This window comes from Amphiura filiformis, unplaced genomic scaffold, assembly GCF_039555335.1.
Source record: "Amphiura filiformis unplaced genomic scaffold, Afil_fr2py scaffold_50, whole genome shotgun sequence".
Classification (NCBI taxonomy): Eukaryota; Metazoa; Echinodermata; class Ophiuroidea; order Amphilepidida; family Amphiuridae; genus Amphiura; species Amphiura filiformis.
Window position 1 is genome coordinate 399,788 of NW_027305514.1, and position 24,862 is coordinate 424,649.

At 33.5% G+C, this 24,862-nt stretch overlaps 2 protein-coding genes across 2 annotated transcripts in view; both read left to right on the forward strand.

Annotated features, from left to right (window-relative positions):
- The first annotated feature begins 302 nt into the window (after positions 1–302).
- LOC140144346 (carbohydrate sulfotransferase 13-like) lies at positions 303–5,550 on the forward strand. The gene is made up of 3 exons (XM_072166170.1): positions 303–420; positions 2,637–2,734; positions 4,615–5,550. Exons 1-3 carry the CDS (start codon positions 303–305, stop codon positions 5,548–5,550), a joined length of 1,152 nt encoding a protein of 383 aa, XP_072022271.1.
- Positions 5,551–7,975: 2,425 nt separating this feature from the next.
- The window catches only part of LOC140144347 (equilibrative nucleoside transporter 4-like), a 38,758-nt gene continuing 21,871 nt past the window's right edge, over positions 7,976–24,862 (forward strand). Inside the window, exon 1 of the mRNA XM_072166171.1 lies at positions 7,976–8,964. Within this exon, the coding sequence (XP_072022272.1) occupies positions 8,430–8,964 (535 nt within the window). The 5' untranslated portion in view covers positions 7,976–8,429. The remainder of the gene's footprint in view (positions 8,965–24,862) is intronic.

The window sequence follows — 24,862 nt, forward strand, 5'->3', positions numbered from 1 at the left end:
ACTGTCGAAACGCTCAAAACGCTTATTCCAGATCCCTTAACCAAGTCAATCTGGTGAAATTAATTTATGTTAATTTCAAATAAAATTAAATGGACATCATTTATCTTTTGTTCGAGTTAATAATTATGCCATGCAAGCTGTGAACTGCAGTGAATAGATGTGCTAAAAGGCTACGGTATATGTTGTAAAATTGTATTCATGACTAATTTCAAACTTTCTTTGGGATTGTAGTGTGGTAAATGCCGCTCAAAATATTATTTCTTCGTGCCTCGCTGTTTTTTGTCATCTGAACTTGTAACACTATGCCAAAGATTAAGGTGATATTTTTCGTATGTGCTGTGTTTGCGTCGATTGAGATATTCAGAGTTACGCTGAAGAGTTTGACACATTGCTATACAAATCATAATGGCGAGACATTTGGTAAGTTCTCTTGGCGTATAACATTGTATAATGAGCTTCAATATAATTATGAACATGATGAACGTACGTTAAAATTTCAAAAAGTGGATTGTGTTCTTGTAATTTAAAAATCGCGATTTAAATCAGACAACCCTGATCGGCTAAATGGGCTATTCCAGAAAATAGATGCACACCCCCTATAGAGGAGTTCGGATATCCGGACTTTTTGTCCAGTCGTGACTGTTGGAAATCCAGACTTTTAAAGTGCCCAAAGGCAAAAAAATCCGGCAGAAAAATAGTTCAAAATCAGAAATCCTCAATTTGAGAGCTAATTTTCAACATTTCCGTGATTTTTCCGTCATTTGATTGGATTTCCAAGCTTTTTCTAGTAACATTGGCAACTGGAATTCCAGTCGTTTTCAGAAAGCAGACTTGGAAATCCGGACATTTCTTTGATTGAAAATGTACTCCTCTATAGGGGTGTGCACCTATTTTTGGAATAGCCCAATATAATTCACGTTATGGGAAAGCTTAAATATCATACTGGACAATACACTTCCAACTTACGTGCTCCAGATACTCAAAGTTGATAAAAAATAATAAATAAGTTCTTATCAAAAATTAATAGGTTTTCATTATTAAAAATTACCCAAAAAATGAAAATTGAATAGTTTGTCTTCTCCGAGGGGGATATAACAGAACCTTTTGAAATTGAAATGGATAATCTGGTCAAATAATGAGTTGGAAATCTTTTCAAATTAAGCATTTGTTAAATAGTTACTTGTTAAAATTAAATGGGAACTATTCATTTTGATCAGATTCATACCTAATCAAAATGTACAATATATCTCTTCAAACAGTTACAGGCTCAAAAATAAATTAGTAGGGATTCTATTTAGAAAAATGAATAGTGTGAAATTAGAATGCACTGCATATATCACGTAAGTTGCAAATTTATTTCAAGACCTCAAGTATGCGATTTAAGGTTAGCAACTATTTTAAATTGTTGCAATTTGGTAGTTCACAGCATCTTGCGAATGGTAGTGAGCTTTGGCAAAAATTACATTGATCATTATTTTCATTTCGAGCGTGTACACGAAATCAAATATCACAGACATACTTTTGTAGGTCCCGTGGTTCTCGAGTTATGTTGTAAACATGGTAAAGAGGGCTGAAACAACAACACTTTCGTACAACGTACATAACTCATTAACAACAATAAATCAAGCAAGTTTTCAAAGTATATGATTTGTAGAATGAACTTTTGCAAAACATCAAAGTGTTATTTTTCAAAAATATATTGATTTAAATATTGAAAATCCATTTGTTTGGCTGCTTCAACCAATAATACCTAGTCTACCCTTAACCTACCCTGTTGTGTAAAATCTATTCGATATCAAGGTTAGGATATGAAAATGCATCAAACAGCGTGTTTATAGTGTCAGCAGATGTGCGGTATCGGTACATGGGCGTATAATTTCTATCCGGTCAGAAATTATCCGGAAACTTGCTTACTTTAAACACTAGCCGTACATCGATATCCTTCTCAACCGAAGGATATTGGCGCGAGATATTTGCACTATAAACACACGAGGATAAATTGTGTGCTATAGTACCGGAAGAAGCAGCTTCTTCATGATGCGTTGGATGCGAGCAGGACTCGGAACGCTTCTCATCTCACCCCAAAGAGTTATCAAAACAGAAGTTTTACACATTCACCGCCATAATCACACTGTTGAACGGGCTGTTTATAGCTCGCGCCACAATATTTACACATTCCCCGTGTGACCTCGGGGTCATTGCAAATGTACAGTAACTCTAATACGCGGATTTAGGGTTTCTCTACCGTAAGTCAATTTGTGCCGAAATTCCTTCCCACAATGCAATAAGCGTTTTGCTTAACAATAGATACAGTTCGGAGGTTAATCAATATTCTTTGTTATGCAATACGCATATTGCATTGTGGGAAGGAATTTCGGCACAAATTGACTTCCGGTAGAGAAACCCTAAATCCGCGTATTGGTACATAATTTGTGCGGTAATCGTGTCTCACTATTACCATGATCACTATAAACAGCATGAGTTTCGGTATACATACAAGGACTATTGTACACGATGTACTCAAAGCTCAGTATATACTATTCACTACAATCACGCTGTTAGAATTTAGGGAAATCATTTAGAGGTATACCGGTAATATTAGTAAAACATATTTTGTTGATGTTGGATGGTTTCAGTTTTCAGAGATGGCAGTCTGTATGACATGAACACAACGGATGTTGATGAACATCAAGTACCAAACTTGACACCGTCACGGACGCTAGATGTAAGCAAAGTAAGTACCTATTTTTATATCAAACAACGTGTTTATAGTGACTATATACCGAGTTTTGAGTATATACATCGTATACGACAGTCCCCGTTTATAGGCCCTACCGAAACTCATGCTGTTTATAGTGAGTCATAGTTACCGCCCAAATCATGTACCGGTACCATCCAACATTACCGTACATCTGCAATGACCCCGAGGTCAAACTTGCAAAGCACAGGGAATGTGTAAATGGCGTGAGCTATAAACAGGTAGCTTCTGGTTTGATGACTCTTGGGGTTGAAAAGAGTTTTGCATGTCCTGTGCACATCCAAGGCATCATGAATAGGCTGCTACTTCCGGTAATACAGTACACACTCCTCGTGTGTTTATAAGCTTTTATAATGCAAATATCTCCCGCCAATATCCTTTGATTGAGAAGATATCATAATACGGTACATACCCAATACGGCTAGTGTTTAAAGTGGGCAAGTTTCCGAACAATTTCCGACCGGATAGAATTTATACGTCAATATACCGTACACATGATGCAGTCATGTCTACAGTAGAATTCATCTCGACCTTTGCAGGACTTAACCCCATTAAAAGCTATTAAACCAAGATAACACTCATTGAAACAGCTCAACTGATTAAATCGGATCTTCTCTGGTTGTGCACAAGTGACTGTTTTCATGTGCGATATCGCAATAAAGCTGGTATTCATAGCTTCAGTTGGGTAACCGATTATAAAGGAAACGAAAGGAAACAATGTTATGTGTGGCTTTGTTCACGAAATCAGACAATGTCGTGCTTTTTGTAAACCAGCATTCTTGAAAATGAGCAACATAATGATTTTGACTTAACACGGTTTAGAAATAATTTCTTCATATTTTTGGTGTTATCTGTCGTTTACATGTCCTTCCTAAAACACAAAAGTACGACCCTCTCCAAACACCTAAATTAGCTAAAAATTTAGGACATGTTACAAAACTTTATTTTCTAGAACCTATTTAGAATAATTTAAATGTAGCTTTTACCGGTTTTTTGTGGCATCCTTCAGAAGTGAGCGGTCCGATACCAATATTTTCGGTCAAATCTCCATTCAAATAACACGGGGAGTTGGCTAGCTATGCCTTGCCCTCACTCATATTTTACAAAAGTACGACCATTTCTGAACATCTAACCTAGCTGTAATTTTAGGTCATGTTAGAGAAATATATTTGCTAGAAGTTTTGGAGAATAAATAAAATATTGGCTGGTTATTTTCACACAGTGATGTTAACTAGGCAAGTGTCCATTCTCCCAACATACATCATTTGTAGGGGTCACGCGTCAATGGTGAGAGTATTGTGTATAGGAAAACGGACAGTAACTGCAGTATGATCTGCTCCCACTATAAACACGCTGATTGAAAACATGCGACTGACAATAACAAGTGCAGGACCGAGAGAAGACAGGGAGCGAGAGAGACTTTAAAGAGGGGATTATTAAAGTTAAACATGATTACTAATTTGTGTGGGTGTATCTTCTTAGACAGATCATTGGCAAAATTTGTGCCTATTTTTGCATTTTTCTCAAAAATAATTATTATAGCGTATTGGTGACAAGTAAGATATGTATAGGGGCAAGGACTACAACTACTACACTAGAAATTTTATTTCAGCACAGAAAACAATTGTGGAGTTACAGTCAAAAATGAGGAAAAACCAATATTTCATCAATATATCAATAACTACTTGCCTTGAGTTGCTGAATTTCCAGTGCAGTAGATGTAGTCCTTGCTCCTATAATATACATATCTTACTTGTCACCAACGCGCTATAATTTTGAGAAAATGCAAAAATAGGCCACAATTTGCCAGGTGTAAAATACCACCTTAAGTCGTTTAAATATTTTGTGTTTTCCAGGATCTTTTGGAACTATCCGATGAAGAATTCATGATAGCACAAGAAATTGTCCAAACTAAGAGAAAACAACATTTGCAGAAGATATGCAAACAATATCATCATGAAACACCCAATCCTCTCGTTGTTTTGAACTCATCCACAGATATGATGATAGATCACAGACACAGATTGGTTATGTGCTGCACTGCTAAGATAGCGGGTACAAGCTGGAAACGAGTCTTCAATGTTTTAACCGGTTTAATGAAATCCACAATGAGTAAACAGGGATTTGGAAGTAACCGATTAGCGCGTAAGATAAGCCGGATACAGTATTATAAGCCTAAAATTGCAAGCTACATCTTACAAAATTACACAACATTTATGTTTGCGAGAAACCCACTAACAAGAATGCTGTCAGCTTTTAACAATAAATTGGCGCCAAATGCAACTGATAAACTGAACAAAATGAATTGGAGAAACTATGGCTACAATATGATAATGAGGTACCGTCCGTGGTCGTCTGCGCTCGACAGACTCGAAGGTGAAAGTACACGTGATCCAGACAAATATGACTTAACTTTTCATGATTTTATCAAATTTCTTGCTGATGATGATAATTGGCAATCTCATTGGAACAATCATTGGATAGAAAACCACCGCTTTTGTCATCCTTGTGACATACAGTATGATGTAATAGGAAAATACGAAACTCTATTACAAGATGCTAAATACATTCTAAAGCTTACGAAAGTGGATAATATCGTAAGCTTCCCCGAATCAGAAGGCAACGCAAACACCAGCACGCATAGCTCTGATCAAGAAAAAGTTATAGCTGCTTTTAAAGATGTCCCTATCGTAGATATTGAGAGGGTGTTGCAACGATATAAATTGGATTTTTTCCTCTTTAACTATACCTTTCCCACAGAAATTGATTATATATCAAAATGGTTTAATTAATGATTTGCTGCCTTCTTGGAGACAATATGTTATGTCTGTGCTGTAACTGCTGTTGGACGCACAATATTATAGCACCGATTCTCGCGAACAGAATCGTTTTCTTACAGTATAATCGTGAGCTTTCCAGAATCGCAAAACCAGTACGCAGCTCAGATCAGGGAAATTCATAGCCTAAATCCCAATTGCAGATTTTAAGAGGGTGCTGCAAATGATGATATTGGATTTTTACCCTGGTTTTATTTATTATACCTTTCCTGCGGGAGTTCATGATATATTAAAATTGTTCAGGCATTTACACCGAGCATAAAAACCTAGGTATTTTTTGAACCTCCAAATAATGAAATTTTAAAATAAGCTTTTTACATTAGAGAAAACCTGATAATTACAAACACTCGTTGAGCAGCAAGACCTTCCCTCTAAGCTTTTAATCCGATAAGCTGATTATCTATTTGTTTTCATTAATTGGAAGACATTCTTTGATGTATTACTGAGCTCAATCATCTGAAATTACTGGAGTGTGAGCCACCCAGGCTGGTGGCTCAGCATATTATTTTATTAACAGAAGGTTTTCTCCAAATTCGTTTCCTAATCGAATGATGATGTAAATTATTATGCCACCTTTTGATTAGCTTTTTCTTATTCTCTACTGTATCTATAATCGGAGCCACATATAAAAAATACTAGTTCGGGTCTGACGGTCAACTCGCCAAACACCGTGATTGGTTTAGTAGTATAAAAGGTTGTGCTTTCATCGGAGAAAGGGAATCACAGAAAATGGCTAAAAATGACGGTATTTACAAGGCAAAAAGCATCTTTTCTAGGTATTGGTGACACGGTACATTTAGAAAAGAAACTTTCCTATTTATACTTATAGACCTAACATTCACGGTTTGTATGTTTGAAGGTGCAAAATTAACCACAGGGCACTGCCACCGTGTTTAGAAATGTCAATCATCCCGACCAATCGTAAATAAATCGTTTCTGAATTTGATTGACAGATTGTTTCTGAATTTGATTGACAGATGACGTCAGACACAAGTTAATCTTTAATTCAGGCTAGAATTATACAGAAACGATTTTCGAGAGCTCCCCTGCCTCTCGATAATATAAAAGAGTGAAGAAACCATCCACTGTTTCAATGGATGAGGACCTTTATGAACGCGTTTAGATTTTGTCAAACCTTTTGAAAATATTAAAAAAAAACATTTTAAAAATGTTGTCACAATGTTATTGATCAAATATTTTTGAGCAGACAATATTTTGTCAACACTTAATAACATAATGATTTGCGTCAAACATGTTGTCAAAGTTTTAAAAATCTTTTCTGAATGTTATTAAAACTTTTTAACCCGACAGTTAACGTTTTCTGTAAAACATTTTGTGTTTGCTGGGTATTGTGGTATTTTGTGGTATTCCACTCTTTTGATAGTAGGCAATTCAGCTGGCACATGCCTCATAGAGTGAAATTGTCCCACTCCAAAACGAGTTGTCCACTGATTTTCATTTAATTTTAAAATCAAAGGGCATATATATTGCTCGGACAACATCATAATTATATTGGTAAGCTAATATTATTTATGATGGCAATGAACGAGACATATTGACCTAGAGACTACAGTGACGTCATGATATGAACATGGCCATCTTTGAGAGAATGGACTGCCAACACTGTCATTTCATACTGTTGTTTCTATCAGAAAAAAATCAGGTATTTCAAATTTAATGTTTTTATACATATGGATCAAATCAGGCCGCTTTCTTTATTATATATTAGTAAAATGTTATATTAAAATTCAGATGTATATCAACTTGATACTTGCACTGGTGTGTAATTTATGTATTTTACATTTCCATTAAGTTTACTTGCTTTCATTTTGTGTGATTGCCGTGTGTTTTGCATCTTACGTGAAATATGCATCCTATGGTATTATGCTATTATCTATTTTTTTCTTTTTCTTTTCTTTTTTTTTTTTTTTTTTTTTTCTATTCTTTTCTTCTTTTTTTTCCCCAACAAGGTAATATCCGTACACGGCCCCTCTCCTTTCACACCAACCCGCGAATTATAAAACAGTAATATAGTACGTCACAACCACATTTTATCGCTCATTAAAACATCACATCATTGTGTTTGATCAGTCTTTTTCCCGATCGCGGCAGATGTTTTCAGATGATGATTACCCATGTCAATTCATTAAAGCATTTGTTCCCAAAATGTGATTATACGAGAATTTGTTTTTTTAAGAAAGGAAAGAGTCGTACGTTTTCATGTATTTTTCCAAATTAAAGAAACACTACAATTTTATTATAGTCCTGTCTTTGGGTATGAAGAATTGCACATTTTTATAACCCTTGCATCCGTGCATGTCTTAGCGCCCACTCGCATCCAAAATACAGCTGACACTATTCAACGTAAGAAGATGCGAGCGCAGGCCAGGTCATGATTATCTCTATGCCATAGAAAGGCAAATTCTTACATAGCAAGAGAACTATACTGCCATCCTCACATATTGCCAGCATTATTCTGTGCATCTTAATGCATCGGTACCACCATCAGCACGCACGCTCACATTAGTTCCTCATTGATTTTGGTTGTCAATCTCACAGCAGCTCGCATCGATTATGTACAGTGTTTTTTGTGAAAAACACGGTGTGCATTTTTACACTTAAGATGACATCTCTATAATTACCACGATTGCGTATGGTTACCAGCTGTCAAGATGTATACACCATCTATTCTTTATCACGCACTTGATATTTTTAAAATAGATTTAAAATGTCTTTAATCTGCAAGCGTTTAACACACAATTCTAACCACTTGTCTGTTGGAGACGTTACATCGTTATAAACACACAGGGATTGTTACAATTGGTCTGCATGCAATGGAGGAAGTCTGCTTAAATTCACCAACACAGGAAAATATACCGTATGCTTCATTAAAGAATGGCACGGACCTGGATTTGAACCCGCAACCTACTGCAAGATCGAGGGGACCAACACCACGAGATGATTCCCCATCTAGTTCATCGCCACATTCTCGCATACTGGTAGAACAACCAAAAGATCAGTATAACATCATCTACATCTGTCTGCTTCTTGCAGGCATAGGGTTTCTTCTTCCATACAATAGCTTCATCACTGCCGTGGACTATTTTTTAGCAAAATATGGCCAAGGTAGCACTATTATTTTTGATATGTCACTAACCTATATAGTGGTTGGTTTTGTAGCAGTAATATTAAATAATGCCTTAGTGGAAAGCTTCAGTCTACATGTTCGTATTACCTTTGGGTATGTCGTGTCATTCGTCTCCCTGTTGTTGGTTGCAATCTTTGAGGTCGGACTGGAATCCTTCTCCGAACATACAAGCTACGTAGTTATTCTCCTTGCAGTTGCAACGGTTTCATTAGGATGTACAGGTAATTAACATTATTGCTAATGTATCAATTTAAAAGGGCATTTCGTGATCCACAGCATCACCACTCCCCCCCCCTCCACTTTTCTGAGAGCTGAGAGGATTTTTTAACAACTGCAAAGCTGTGGCGACATAATGTTTATGTACAAAAAATTTCTTGCAGATTAATTCGTTCAGCAAAAATATCGTGAAATTTGAATTACTTTCTGACGAAATTACAACACATTGTCTATTGATAAATGTAATACACATAATCATGCATAACTCCCAAACGCTAAATCGGAATCAACTGAAATTTTGGGAATAAGCTATCTAACTGACAATTATCATAAAAAAAGGATGCTAGGATCACGAAATACTCCTTTAATTAGAGTTTCGTAGTTTGCAAGTTTTGAATAAATTTTTAACACACGTGGGTCATTAACGCCACACAAATCGAATCTGTGGTAAATGGTTCCCTCGCGGCTTGGCCACGAGCTTTAAATAGCATGACCTGTATCATATCATATCATTTAAGAATATTGAGTACCAGAGATATGAAATGATTATATTTACCACAAAATTATTTTTATAATTAAAATAAACAAGCTTTGGACATCGTCAACATAGAGTGCAAGTTGGTCTAGAGCTTCTTTTTACTCTAATGAAGATGATCCAATACACCTTTTGTGCACATTTATGCTCGTTCTCATTTATTTGCTCGTTAACAAAACAGCTGCTTACTCTCTTTTTGTTGATCTATAAAGATATGTTTGGTTTTTTTCTCTTGGATAATTTATATTTAACTTGTAATTCTTGAATTTATGTTAATCCAGGACCACAATATTACAGAAACGTATTATTCTTTGAAGCAAATTCAATCACATTATATTGCACGAGAAGGTTTCCACGTCCGTAATACATTATACTAGTAGTAGTAGGTATAGGCATTATAGATGTGATTGAATTTGCTTCAAAGAATAATACGTTTCTGTAACGGAAGTGATTTATTTTTCGACTGCTTTTAATGGTAGAGTGCAATCAGTTTACAAAATTAATATGTTCCTATATGATATTTGACGAATTTTGATTTGTGTATAAATGTTTTAAGGGGTGGGGTATGAACGTTTGGACAGTATTTATTGTGGGACATTAGAGCACATCAGACATATCGAATTGCATTCTGAAAACGAAGAATGTCCTTCTGATATCAAATAATTTTGATATTTTGAAATTCGCAATGTAATACACATTTTATGGCAAATGATTAAAAATTGATATTTTTGATATTTAACAGTACTTGAAGTAAACTTTATAAATCTTATGATTTATACTTAAAGTGTATGTAGGTGGGATGAAAAGCCGACGATCAATTGAAAATTTTGACCTTTCGTATTGAAAATATGGATTTTTCCCAAAACACACACAAAAAGGTCTTTTGGGAAAAAATCCATATCTTCAATATGAAAGGTCAAAATTTTCAATTGATCGTCGGCTTTTCCTCCCAGCTACATACACTTTAAGAATATATCATTGATAAAATAAGGGACTGTTATATATCAAAAATTTGAAAAATATCAACTTTTAATAATTTGTCATAAAATTTGTATTACATCGTGAATTTCAAAAAATGAAATTATTTGATGTCAGAAAGACATTCTTCGTATTCAGAATGCAATTCGATATGTCTGATGTGTTCTCATGTCCCACAAAAAATACTGTTGAAACGCTCAAAACGCTAATTCCAGACCCCTTAATATACTTTTAGTAAATGAAAGGGAAGGTGTGGGAGCTCACATGTATGTATATAATTCCAGCTATCGCTGTTAAAGGAGTGAGACGTTTAAAAATTCGGATTTAGACACATGACTTAGACATTTTAAATAACATAATTTATTGCCAATGATAACAATTTCAAAGAAAAAACAGAGGCACATACAAAAATCAAAATTTCCGCCTTTAAAATCTTTAAAATTTAAGGAGACTTTTGTATATTTTTCAAGTGAATTTTAAACTTGGTGAACATACTGACGTTTTAAAGGTTGACAATTTAACATATACAATATCATTAGATTTTTAGAATTTAATGATATTCTTCATGTATCTCTAATGTTTGCGCTCTTTCTCGACCAATATTATTAAATTAAATATGACAAATTAATTTGTCCTTGTAAATACATTGCATTTGAAACAGATGGACATTAAGAAGTCATCTTTAATAATTTTCACATGACGTCCATTGTCCAAATTGTACCTTAAATGCATCTATCATAGCATATTATTTGCTGATAACCATGTACATAATACATTGTGTTGTGTTCAGTGTATAGGTATATGATTATAGGAAAAACACATTTCTCCGTAATTTTAGCGTTTATGATGATATTATTTGACATATTTATTAATATCATGATAATATAACACATTGTTATTGAATATATATACAATTTAAAAAATAGCAATTAAGAAAATCATGACATCAGATACTGGCTACGTTTGGTATATTTGATTAGTTAGCCAATCAAACATTAACTCGGTTAATAACGTTCAATTGCCAAGCAATTAGGCTAAATGTTATCTGTAGTATACGCAACAATTTTCTGAAGAAGAAAACAACATTTATTATAATATTATTAAATGACGTGTGCATGTGCATAAAAAGTGCTTCTTCGAGTTGTATAATCAATTTAGGATCATCTCTTAAAATCTCTTCATGTTGTATTATTATTAACAAATTATTTTTATATACCTAAATCAACATAGGAGTTCTCGTTTAAAATGACATACAAAATATTCGAATTGTTACAGCAATATAAATATTTGACTTGTCTCATGCGAGTAGCTGTTTGCTCAGAGAGTGATATAGATATGCAATGTGCAGGTTTTATGTCGATTTCAAACCAATATTATGATGTTGAAAATAATTATTCATAATATTCATACATTTAAATGAAAATTGCGAAGATACAATGTTTAATTTATTATATTAAGCATTGATTGTATCAAAGGGGGGATTTCATATCACGACCTCACAAGTAACAGTTTGTTTTGAAATAATTCCACAAAAGATACGAATCGGTGAATATTAAATGTCGGTGCTCTTTACAGCTGATTTCCAGTATTTTTTATGCTAAGCTTATAATGCAAACCCAATTATAAGGGCATAGGATTGGAAAGAGCATTTTTCTGACACGGGACCTTGTTGTATCATAGACCATTGGTTGTATTCAGTGCCTTTGTAGCCTATAGCTTGGGGCTGTCTACTTCCGCGTATTGGTGAAAATCAATGGCATTCGTCAGCTGATAAACACGAAGGTTGCATGGATGAAAATAAGATGGAGGAGTAAAGTCTGTAATAATGAAGAGGTATTTGAAACGCACCAACACAAGCAAATTATTTTCGAGTGTCCGCGAGAGTGCAATAGTCAATTTTCCATTGCTCTCACGCAATGTGAGTGTTGCTTCTAAAGCTTCGATATTTTTTTTTCTGGTGATTTATAACATTAATTGGAAGAAAAAGTTTAAATGTGATATATATAAAAAATATTGAATGTTTTCATTCGTTTAATGGCAAAAATATTTCCCGGAATATTTCTTTTGGTGAAATATGAACTGTTCCATTTAACTCTGAAAAGCCTCGTTGAATAGAACAGTTCATATTTTACCGCGTGAAAATATTCTTACCATTATTCTGTCGGTCGGACATCCGGGCTATCTCTAGTCTCGGGCCCAAACTGCATGTGGCTCACGGTTTGTTGTGAACAACAGAAACCGGCTGTGAAGGAGGCTACATAGCGATGTTGCTGGAGTGACATTCAATTTCGAAAAAAACGACACTCGACCATGGCATTTAATTTTAAGTTTGTCAGTATATAAACGGTAAATCAAGTAAGTTTCTTTCACTCTGAAGACTTAGAAACGGTTGTTTGATTCCACTGACTATTTGCGATTGAAATTTACATTACACCAATGACAGAAATCATCAACAAAAATCGAATCACGGACTTGTTTTCACTCGAACATCATCAACCGGAAGTGACGTGACACGGACCGACAGAATACTCATGATCATTTAATATTTTATATTTGCATAAATAGCAAGTGGCCAGTCAAATAACAAGCATCTTTGTGAGTCATAATAAGTTTACTTTAGTATATTTATGATTGTTTTCCTTTTGGTGAGGGAAAATGCCTTTAAACTATTTAAAATTTAAGCACACTTTTATATATTCTTCATGTTAATTTTAAACTTGGTGAATACACTGAGGTTTAAATGTTGGCAATTTAACATATACATGTACAACTCTGTTATAAGATTTTCAGAATCGAATGATATTCTTCAAGTGTCTCTAATGTAATGTTTTAAATTGACCAATATTATCAAATTAAATATGACAAATTAATTTGTCCTTGTGAATAAATTGCATTTGAAACAGATGGACAACAAGAAGTCATCTTTGATAATATTCACATAACGTCTATGGGTAACAACATATGTAATTCTTGCTCAATAATTTATCATTAAACAGTTTTTTAATACAAATCGTATTTCATTAGTACCTTAAATGCATCTATCATAGCATATTATTTGCTGATAACCATGTACATAATACATTGTGTTGTGTTCAGTGTAAACACACTTCTCCGTAATTTTAGCATTTATGATTATATTATTTAGCACATTTATTAATATCATGATAATATAACACATTGTTATTGAATATATATACAATTTAAAAAATAGCAATTAAGAAAATCACGACATCAGCTACTGGCTACGTTTGGTAAATTTGATTAGTTAGCCAATCAAACATTAACTTAGTTAATAACGTTCAATTGCCAAGCAATTAAATGTTATCTGTAGTCGTGGTATAGTATACGCAACAATTTTTTAAAGAAGAAAATAACATTTATTATAATATTATTAAATGACGTGTGCATGTGCATAAAAAGTGCTATTTCAAATGGTTTAATCAATTAGTAGATCGTCTCTTAAAGTCTCTTCATGCTGTATTATTAATATTATTAACAAATTAAACAATACCTAAATCAACATAGGAGTTCTCGCGCTCGTTTAAAATGACATACAAACTATTCGAATTGTTACAGCAATATAAATATTTGACTTGTCTCATGGATATGCGAGTAGCTGTTTCCTCAATATAGCTATGCAATGTGCAGGTTTTATGTCGATTTCAAACTAATATTATGATGTTGAAAATAATTATTCATAATATTCATATATTTAAATGAAAATTGCGAAGATACAATGTATAATTTATTATATTAAGCATTGATTGTATCAAAGGGGGGGGGCGGATTTCATATCACGGCCTCACATGTAACAGTTTGTTTTTCAAATAATTCCACAAAAGGTACGAATCGGTGAATATTAAATATCGGTGCTCTTTACAGCTGATTTCCTGTATTTTTTATGCTAAGCTTATAATGCAAACCCAATTATAAGGGCATAGGATTGGAAAGAGCATATTTTCAGACACGGGACCTTGTTGTATTCAGTGCGTTTGTATTACTTGGGCTGTCTACTTCCGCGTACGCGCGCGTATTGGTGAATATCAATGGCATTTCGTCAGCTGATAACACAAAGGTTGCATGGATGAAAATAAGATGGAGGAGTAAAGTCTGTAATAATGAAGAGGTATTTGAAACGCACCAACACAAGCAAAATATTTTCGAGTGCTCCGCGCGAGTGCAATAGTCAATTTTACATTGCACTCACGCAATGATGGTGTTGTTTCTAAAGCTCCGGCTAAAGCTTCGATATTTTTTTTGTTTTGTTTTGTTTTGTTTTGTTTTTCAGGTGATTTATAACATTAATTGGAAGATTTTTTTACATATGTGTTATATAAAACAAATATTGAATGTTTTCATTCGTTTAATGGCAAGAATATTTCATTAGGTGAAATATGAACTGTTCCATTCAACTCTGAAAAGCCTCGTTGAACAGTTCATATTTTACCGCGTAAAAATATTCTTACCATTATACTTATGATCATTTAATATTTTATATTTGCATAAATAGCAAGTGGCCAGTCAAATAACAAGCATCTTTGTGAGTCATAATAAGTTTACTTTAGTATATTTATGATTGTTTTCCTTTTGGTGAGGGAAAATGCCTTTAAAATCTTTAAAATTTAAGCACACTTTTATATATTCTTCATGTGAATTTTAAACTTGGTGAATACACCAATTGACCCAATTTAAATTGACCAATATTATCAAATTAAGGGAGTGTTCAGAAATACTTTGGTGGGGGGCTGGTAAAAGGAGGGGGCCAAAAAGTTTTGGACCTTAAAAGAGGGGGGGACCAAAAAGTTTTAGGTGGTAGGAAAGGGGGGCCAAAAAAGTTTTCCGCTTTAAAACCCAAAATTTTCGCGCGCTTCGCGCGCATTGAGACCTTCTATAACACTTTTAACATGGGCAAGTTTTGGTTTTCAGCGCTTTTGTTTGAAAAAATGATGCCACTTAGTGTACACATATCTATTAATTAATATAAAGATGAACAGCAACATGCAACATCTGGGTTGGTCTAAGAAATACTGGCACTTTTTATCATAGATTTTTATATCTCTTCAAAGTAGGCTACAAACATGATTATGTACAAATCTGATCAAAATACAACTAAATCAAGAAAATATTGCAAATAAATTGGATTTCTTTGCACGTAAACCATGTAAACTGCACATTTCAGTTTACTATCAGTATTTCTCATTGCAAAATTATTTTGTACACATAGGCCCATGGGTAGATTTACCATAGGGCAGAGTGGGCACAGGCCCATGTGCCACGTCTTTGGGGGCCAGAACTGATACCTGTGTACATTTGTCGGGACATTTGTGTGACCAAATTAAAATCATATTTGACCATTTTAGTTTTTCGCATAAATTAGTTCCAATTTTAACAATATTTGACCATTCAAGCTTCAATATGGCCAAATTTTTACGCGGTTCGCACGCATTTGTACTATAGCCACGGATCCAAATTATCCTGATGTGCCTATGAACCTCCAAATAAATCCTCTATTTCATTTATCCCTGTAAAATCATATAAACACCCTGATTTAGGACAAATCTAAATTAAGTATAAAATGAAATTTTCCTTGTGCTTGTATTTCAAACATTTGCCTCCCTCAATGACATGTGACCCAGATACCCCACCACTGCATGGAAACAACACTACTAAGTATGTTTGTTATACGATAATGGGGGGGTGTCAAAAAGTTTTGTCTGTCAAAAGAGGGGGTCAAAAAAGTTTAGCAGTCCATAGAGGGGGGGGGGGCCAAAAAGTTTTCGAGCGGAAAATTTGAGGAAGACCAGCCCCCCCTACCAAAGTATTAATGAACACTCCCTAAATATGACAAATTAATTTGTCCAGGTGAATACAATGCATTTGAAACAGATGGACAACAAGAAGTCAAATTGATAATATTCACATGGTAACAACATATACAATTCTTACTCAATAATTTATCATTAAACAGTTTTTTAATACAAATTGTATTTTCATTAGTACCTTAAATAGCCTATTATTTGCTGATAACCATGTACATAATACATTGTGTTGTGTTCAGTCGATGTAGGTATATTATGCTTATCGGAAAAACACACTTCTCCGTAATTTTAGCATTTATGATAATATTATTTGGCACATTTATTAATATCATGATAATATAACACATTGTTATTGAATATATATATTTAAAAAATAGCAATTAAGAAAATCACGACATCAGCTACTGGCTACGTTTGGTAAATTTGATTAGTTAGCCAATCAAACATTAATTCAGTTAATAATGTTCTATTACCAAGCAATTAAATGTTATCTGTAGTATACGCAACAATTTTCTAAAGAAGAAAGCAACATTTATTATAATATTATTAAATGACGTGTGCATGTGCATAAAAAGTGATATTTCGAATGGTTTAATCAATTAGTGGATCATCTCTTAAAGTCTCCTCATGTTGTATTATTTATATTATTAACAAATTAAACAAAATATATACCTAAATCAACATACGAGTTCTCGTCTAAAATGACATGCACAATATTCGAATTGTTACAGCAATATAAATATTTGACTTGTCTCATGCGAGTAGCTGTTTGCTCACAGAGTTATAGCTATCGAGTTATGCAATGTGCAGGTGGGTTTTATGTTGATTTCAAACCGATATTATATGTTGAAAATAATTATTTTTAATATTCATATAGCTAAATGAAAATTCCGAAGATACAATGTTTAATTTATTATAAGCATTGATTGTATCAAGAAAGGATTTCATATCACGACCTCACAAGTAATATTTTGTTTTCAAATAATTCCACAAAAGACGCGAATAGGTGAATATTAATGTCGGTGCTCTTTACAGCTGACGGATTTCCAGTATATGCTAAGCTGATAACGCAAACCCAATTATAAGGGCATGTGATTGGAAAAAGCATCTTGTTGTATTCAGTGCGTTTGTATAAATCGTGATGTCTACTTCTGTGTATTTGTGAATATCAATGTGATCTCGTCAGCTGATGGCACGAAGGTTGCATGGATGAAAATATGATGGAGGAGTAAAGTCTGTAATAATGAAGAGGTATTTGAAACGCACCAACACAAGCAATTTTTTTTCGAGTGCTCCGCGCGAGTGCAACAGTCAATTTTACATTGCACTCACGCAGTGTGAGTGTTGCTTCTAAAGCTTCGACATATTTTTTTTTTTAATTGTTTTAAATTATATTATGTGTTATATAATGTTTTCATTCGTTTAATGGGAAGAATATTTCATTCGGAGAGATATGGACTGTTCCGTTCAACTCTGAAAAGCCTCGTTGAATAGAACAGTTCATATTTTAAATCTTAATTTTTCTTAAATTGTACTCATGATCATTTGATATTTTATATTTGCAAATTGGTATTAAAGCGACCAGGCAAATAACAATTTACTTTGCGAGTCATAATGCTCGACTATAATTATGATTATTTTGATGAGGGAAAATGCAGTGGGGGTAAGCCCGGAAGTTATATATAGGCTATAGGTTTAAGTAAAAATCATGTTGCCCAGGGTCAAGATTATGTCAAAGATATAATAAAGCTGATGCTATAGGATATATGTGACCCCTCAGCACAACTGAGCCCTGAAGTCGCCAATCATCATTTTTGAGATATTCAACAAAAATATTCTGCTTGAAATTAGCTTTAAAATGATGTATATCATGTCTATAGTACTTGACATTTAAGTAGTGAAAAATCAATAAAACAGTCAATAAATCCTTTGTTTCCTATTGTTTATTGTTAAGTTCAATGGAGCATATCTCAATAGTGGCACTGGCGACATCCGGGCTCAGTTGTGGAGGATGGTCACATATTCGTATTCTGAATATTTCAATTATTGTAATAATCTAGTTAAATAATTATGATCAATTCATTTGTCCTTGTGATCATACTTGCAATTGAATCAGATACACCATGTGAAGTCATTTCAATTAGCCCAATCGCCATTGTAACTTCCGGTGATTTTGGGACACTTTGACCTCTGACATATCGGGTAAGTTGCTGTAATTATTATAAATTAATTTATTATTGTCATAATGCTATCATTAAAAATATTTAAATAATTAATTTATTCAATAATAATGTTTTGGGGGGTTTGTTTTCATTCTTGTAAAACATTTTAGATTATATTTTGTACGCACAAAAACCTCTTTTTTTTCTGAATTTTCCCAATAGGTCAGAGGGCAAAGTGTCCCAAAATTGCAAAAACTGTCCCACAATGCATTGCAAACTTCCAATGCCGATTGGGCTTATCTGATCATACAACATCCATTTTCTCATTAATTATCATGATTTTACTCTTTCATTTAATAGTATTGTTAAATGCATGTCACTTTTGTAGTTTTAATTATTATGTATAGTATATATATATATATATGGTGATCATTATCATAATTATTCATATCTAAATCGTAATAATATTTGTGGCGGCTCATGATCATGAGCCAGCAAGCCTATATCGGCAACGAACGAGAAATTTCTCCTTAAAATTCGACAAAGCTTTTCGCATAATGTTATTTTCCACAATTATTCACATGATATTATATTATTATAAGCCTAAGCCACGTAGTTACTAAATAATTGTTCATGATAGAATATTGAAGAATAAAAATCACGATATCAGCCACTGGCTACGTTTCACGGTTGTTTGATGGGATCATTTATTAGATTTTTAAACAAAACATCATGTACAACCAAATTTTAGGATTAAACAGCTAAAGGTGATATCATACTAATGTATACAAATGCTTTTGAGTCATTCTCAACTTTAATTTCCCCTCTTTTACAAAATTAGTCACTTTTATAGCATATTTTAAAGCCTTTTCGGATATAAAATGTATCTATTAATGACAAAATTGGTGGCGCTATTTAGTTACTGGAAATTACTCTTTCAAGCTATTAATACAAAAAATTCCTTGTATTGTTTGATAAAATATGTTTATAAAATGTCCTTGTTGCTTGTTTCATCTATTCCAGCTGTTTTATTGGCAGTATTAATGACCTACCCTTGCAAATAAAGAAATATGATTTCATTTAAATAGCGCCATCTATAGTTTGCATTTAGTTAATAATGAAGCCAATTCTATATACATCAAACAACCGTGGTTTGATATATTTAATTAATTAGCCAATTAAACATTAACTAACGAAATAACCTTCTACTGCCAAGCAATTAAAGACTCTATAACATATGTCTATATGAAACAACATTTCAATCACGCGTGCACGTGCTTTTATATAAGAAGGATTTAACATTTCTGGAATATCTTTGTTTTAAAGTATGATAAGTTTCTTCATTTCATATACTGTTTGAAATTTACACATTAAATAAATATCTAAAATATTATAAACTAGGAAATATCATTTGAAATGACACGCAATGTCTGCAAATTATTACATGCCCTGCATGCACTGAGCAATTGACTTTTCATATGCGCGCTAGTATAATATAGCTGTTTCCTACTAGAGTTTTACCATAGAGATATACATACATTTATGACAAGTTCAATTTTTTTATGTTGATTTAAAGCCAATTAATGAATTATGATGTAGAAAATAATATTCATTTATTTGAATGAAAATTGTGAAGATGCAATGTTTAATCATGGAAGTACTAATCTAAATTAAGCATCGAACGTATATCGCGTATCTAGGGAGGATTTCATATCACGACCTCACATGTAACAGTCCGTTTTTCAAAATAATTCCACAAAAGACATGAATAGGTGAATATTAAATGTCGGTGCTCTATAGAGCTGATTTCCAGTATTTTTTATGCTGAGCTTATAATGCAAACCCCATTATAAGGGCATATTGGAAAGAGCATATTTTCAGACACGGGACCTTGTTGTATTCAGTGCGTTTGTATAGCTTGGGGCTGTCTACTTCCGCGTATTGGTGAATATCAATGTGATCTCGTCAGCTGATGACACGACGGTTGCATGGATGAAAATAAGATGGAGGAGTAAAGTCTGTAATAATGAAGAGGTATTTGAAACGCAATAAAATACAAGCAAAATATTTCCAACTGAATGGAATTTTAGAATAATACTTTAATGCAACACTAGTATATTTAAGGGGATTGTTGTGTTTCAATTTCGGTGAGGGAAAATGCAATAGTAACCCGGGAATAGTTAGCATGTGGTAAGCCCGGTGGTAATCTTAGGATGGAGGTTTAACCCCCTGAGCACTATCTGCCAATCTAATATTGCCTCTGATTGGTCAATTACATGATATCTTCACATTAATCACCAATCAGAATAGAGCTTTGCAAATAATCCACCCCAAGTTTTTGTGTGTTGAAATTATTCTAACAATGTTGCTGATTGGTCCAATTGATAATGAAAACTTCTTTTTGGCCAATCGGCAGGTAGTTCTCGTAAATATCAGTTTTTTTAAATATAATTTGAATGAATAACCTTTCCACTGCTTTTATATGCTCCATTATAATAAATTAATGATTTGTATCGTATTGCCTTTAAGCTGACCTCAATGATAACATCATTCCGCCCCAGCATTAGAAACATGTAATTGTGTTTCAATTAAATTTGCACGCTTGATTTATTTTCAAATCTAAAAACAAATTTAGTACTTCAAAATTATATTAAAAAGCATACAATTACTGTCACCATTAACGCTTTGAAAATTTGGACAATCCTCAACGACACGCTAAAACAGCAATATAGCTCTCGGGCGGTCACGCCGACTTTGCGAGTGATCTACACAAACATACCCCTTATTCCAATATAAACAACTCTTAAAATAAAACGGGCTATTTTTGAATAGAATTCATCATCGTGTTTTCCATGGAAGAATGGATATTAATGCACATATGCAATGGCTACTTTAGTTTTAATTAAACCATGCATGGTAAAATATGGCAGTGCTATGATCAATCAGTTGCATTAATACAATAGTATTCGGTCCGCTGCTTTATTTTACAAATCGGAAATAGCATTAACGAGTCTTCAGGCCAAACTCTCTCAATTTAGAAATATTCAATCATTTCAGCGACTTCCGTGTGTTACTTTTAGAAACAAAGCAAATTAAATACATTTAATATTGTACATTCGAATTTATATTTAGATTATAACCTATATATATTTTAATTTGGATATCGATTTAAATTGGACATTGTTGTTCCCTGCAGTAATCCAAATATTTTTATTTTCATGCATGCATTCATGTACATCGGGGTAATAAATTATGGCATCCGCTTTGCATCCGTAGCATCTACAAATCTCACACCAAGTATCATCATCAGTATGTATCGTGATCGTGTGCATCATAAATTTAGTCAATATCTTAATTGGAGGAGGAGCAACAATATTCTCGCGGTTATATTATTTTTATCGCGATAATTCGTTCTTCATTCGTACCATATCATATCAAAGACAATCCCATGAATTAAGGGAATTTAAGATGGTACTACACTCCCTGATAAATTTTGTGACTAATTTTGCATTTTCTCAAAAATAACTACACACTGGTAACACAAGTTATGTTATATTATAGGGGCAAGGAATCCAATTACTTCACTGAAATTTCAGTGATTCAAGACAAGTGGTACATTATATGTTAAGAAATGAGGTACATTCTGTTCATAAATAACGTACCATTTGTCTTGAGTCACTGAAATTACAGTGTAGTAATTGGATTCCTTGCCCCTATAATAATACATAACCTTTGTTACCAGTGTGTTATTATTTTTTGAGAAAAATACAAAAATAGTCATAAATTTATCAAGGGTTGTACTACCATTTTAAAGAACAAAAAAAAAACCATGTCATTTTTAATGGGGATGGGTTTTTTTTGGATGTTTCTTCCCGCTTTTCCCCTCAATAACAGATCTTCTTTACCCGACTTCTTCATCGTTAAAGTGCATGTCAGTAACACTTGTTGGTTGCCAATATATCAAATCATATGAATCCAGCCGTGATGTCACTAAATCGTGATATAAATGACAAAAAGGTCATTAATATGCCCATACTACTATTTCCATGCCATGACTATGCAGGTTAATCTCTCAGTCAGGCATTTATTATCATGATTAAAGGAAGGTTTATTAACCAATGTTAACTGTAGATTCCAAATCATTTGAGTAGTTTGTTATGAATTGGTCGAATCAGGCCGTATACAGACTCCGAGTATTCGACGTAGGATATTGAATGTAACATAATCTACGTTATTTAATCTAAGCCCATTCTGTTTTCAGTAATGTTTAAAAGGGCATTTCGTGATCCACATCCTCATCCCCACTTTTCTCAAAAAAATTGGGATTTTTATATCTGGCTACATAATTTTTATGTACAAAAAATTTCTTGCAGATTAATTCGTTTAGCAAAGATATCGTGAAATTTGAATTTCGTTCTGGTATACCAGAACGAAATTACAACACATTGTCTATGAAGCAATACACATAATCATCGGAATCAACTGAAATGTTGGGAATAAACTTTTGTTCGTGGATATCTACTGAAAAATGTCATAAGAAGAGGATGCTAGGATCGCGAAATACTCCTTTAAGTTCTATCGAATGTTCGATGACATAAAATCGATAATATGTTACATAGAATATTTGGTAAAAATATATCGATTTTACGTCATCAAACATTCGTTAGAACTTAAACATTACCGGGAATATTCTACATTGAATAAAAAATATGTAGAGTCACTCGTGGTATTATCCGATAGGCGTAATGACCTCTGGCGAAAATTGGTGTGGTTATTTTGAAGCGGGCTTGGGGATCAATTCAAATATCATACTCGTAGACAGTTACACTTTTGTAGGTTTTATGGTTCTTATGTATAAGAGTGTCGAAACGAAATATCTTCATACAACGACATATATCTCAAGAACTAGAACACAGTAACCAATTTTTGAAAGTGCATGTTTTGCATTCCGTACCCATTCAAATCTTTAATGAGTCAGACAATGAAAATTGATTGAGTTGAAAGACCGTGACTTTTTCAACACCCCATACAAGACACCTTTTAATTATGATTATTAATATTAGGGAACGGTAAGAGAAAGCCCCGCCAGAGTAGTTCTTCTGGGATTCTTTCTGAATTTGACAGGTGCGTATTGATGTAATAACATTAAAACATCAATTGGCACCTGTCAAATGCAGAAATAGCCTTGTCACTGATTAATTTGATAACCATGCAGGTTTGGTTCACCTTAGAAATCTGCTCGGGCGGGGCTTCCTTTTTAAGGGGCTGTGCCATAAGCTTTGTATATCTATTTACCGTATTATTTTCTATCTCCTTTGGTTTTCTCAATTTCGACAAAGCAATTCTGTAATAAACGAAACGTTTAAATTTTTACAAAATTCAAAATTGTGTTCGTATACGGTATGACACAAGGAAATACCTTTTTATTTTCACAAAAAATATTATAAGACCTTAAAGATGTTGTACGCATAGATCTATTTATTTTTAAGATACTTAACAGTCACCAAGAGAAATGTTTCATAATGATCAAAATGTTGTTGGAATAACGAGTATATCGGGCGATGCTCAAATCAGATATAGGTCGGCGGTCAGGGTTTAAAAGAAAACTCTGTTTGAATACGTCTAAAATAAAGAGAGATTGACTTACTAAGAAAACGCACAAGGCATGTTGTTACTCGACCTATATATTGAAAATGTTATGCTTAAGGTGATACTACACCCCTTGATAAATTTGTGACTATTTTTGAATTTTTCTCAAAAAATAATAACACACTGGTAACAAAAGTGATGTATATTATAGGGGCAAGGAATCCAGTTACTACACTGGAATTTCAATGACTCGAGGCAAGCGGTACGTTATTTATGATAAGAAAAGAGGTATACGTACATGTACCGCTAGAATAACTTTTCTTACCAATGTGTAGTTTTTTTATGAGAAAAATGCAAAATTACTCACAAAATTTATCAGGGGTGTAATACCTTAAGATCAGTATATTTTTAGAAACATGTTGTTTTTCTGAATGCAATCTAACATAGACTGATCCTCCTGAATAAACATCGCGAGTAACATCTTGCAAGTGAGATGGGTGTTGTGTGTTTATTTAACGCATTTGATGAAGAAGTCACAAATACTACCGATGTCTAGTATAAGCAATAGAGGATGCCCAAAACACCCACATTTCACATGTCCTATAAAAAATGATGGTAAAGTGAGCTACTGCTTAGCGCAGGTCGTGTATACTTACTTCATGGACCAAACAAATTTACATGGGACTGGAAGAATTACACACACTAAATGTAAATTTCCCTCCATTATATTCTTTCTTGTTTTATTTCATAAACTGAACACATAAAACATAACCATAGTGCAGTTACGTCCACGGCAAATTCACCGTGACCTTTCCAGCCA

Coding starts and splice junctions, on each gene's coding strand:
- LOC140144346 (XM_072166170.1), top strand. CDS start 303: ATGCCAAAGATTAAGGTGATATTTTTCGTATGTGCTGTGTTTGCGTCG. Junction 421..2,636: donor TCATAATGGCGAGACATTTG/GTAAGTTCTCTT, acceptor GGATGGTTTCAG/TTTTCAGAGATGGCAGTCTG. Junction 2,735..4,614: donor GGACGCTAGATGTAAGCAAA/GTAAGTACCTAT, acceptor TGTGTTTTCCAG/GATCTTTTGGAACTATCCGA.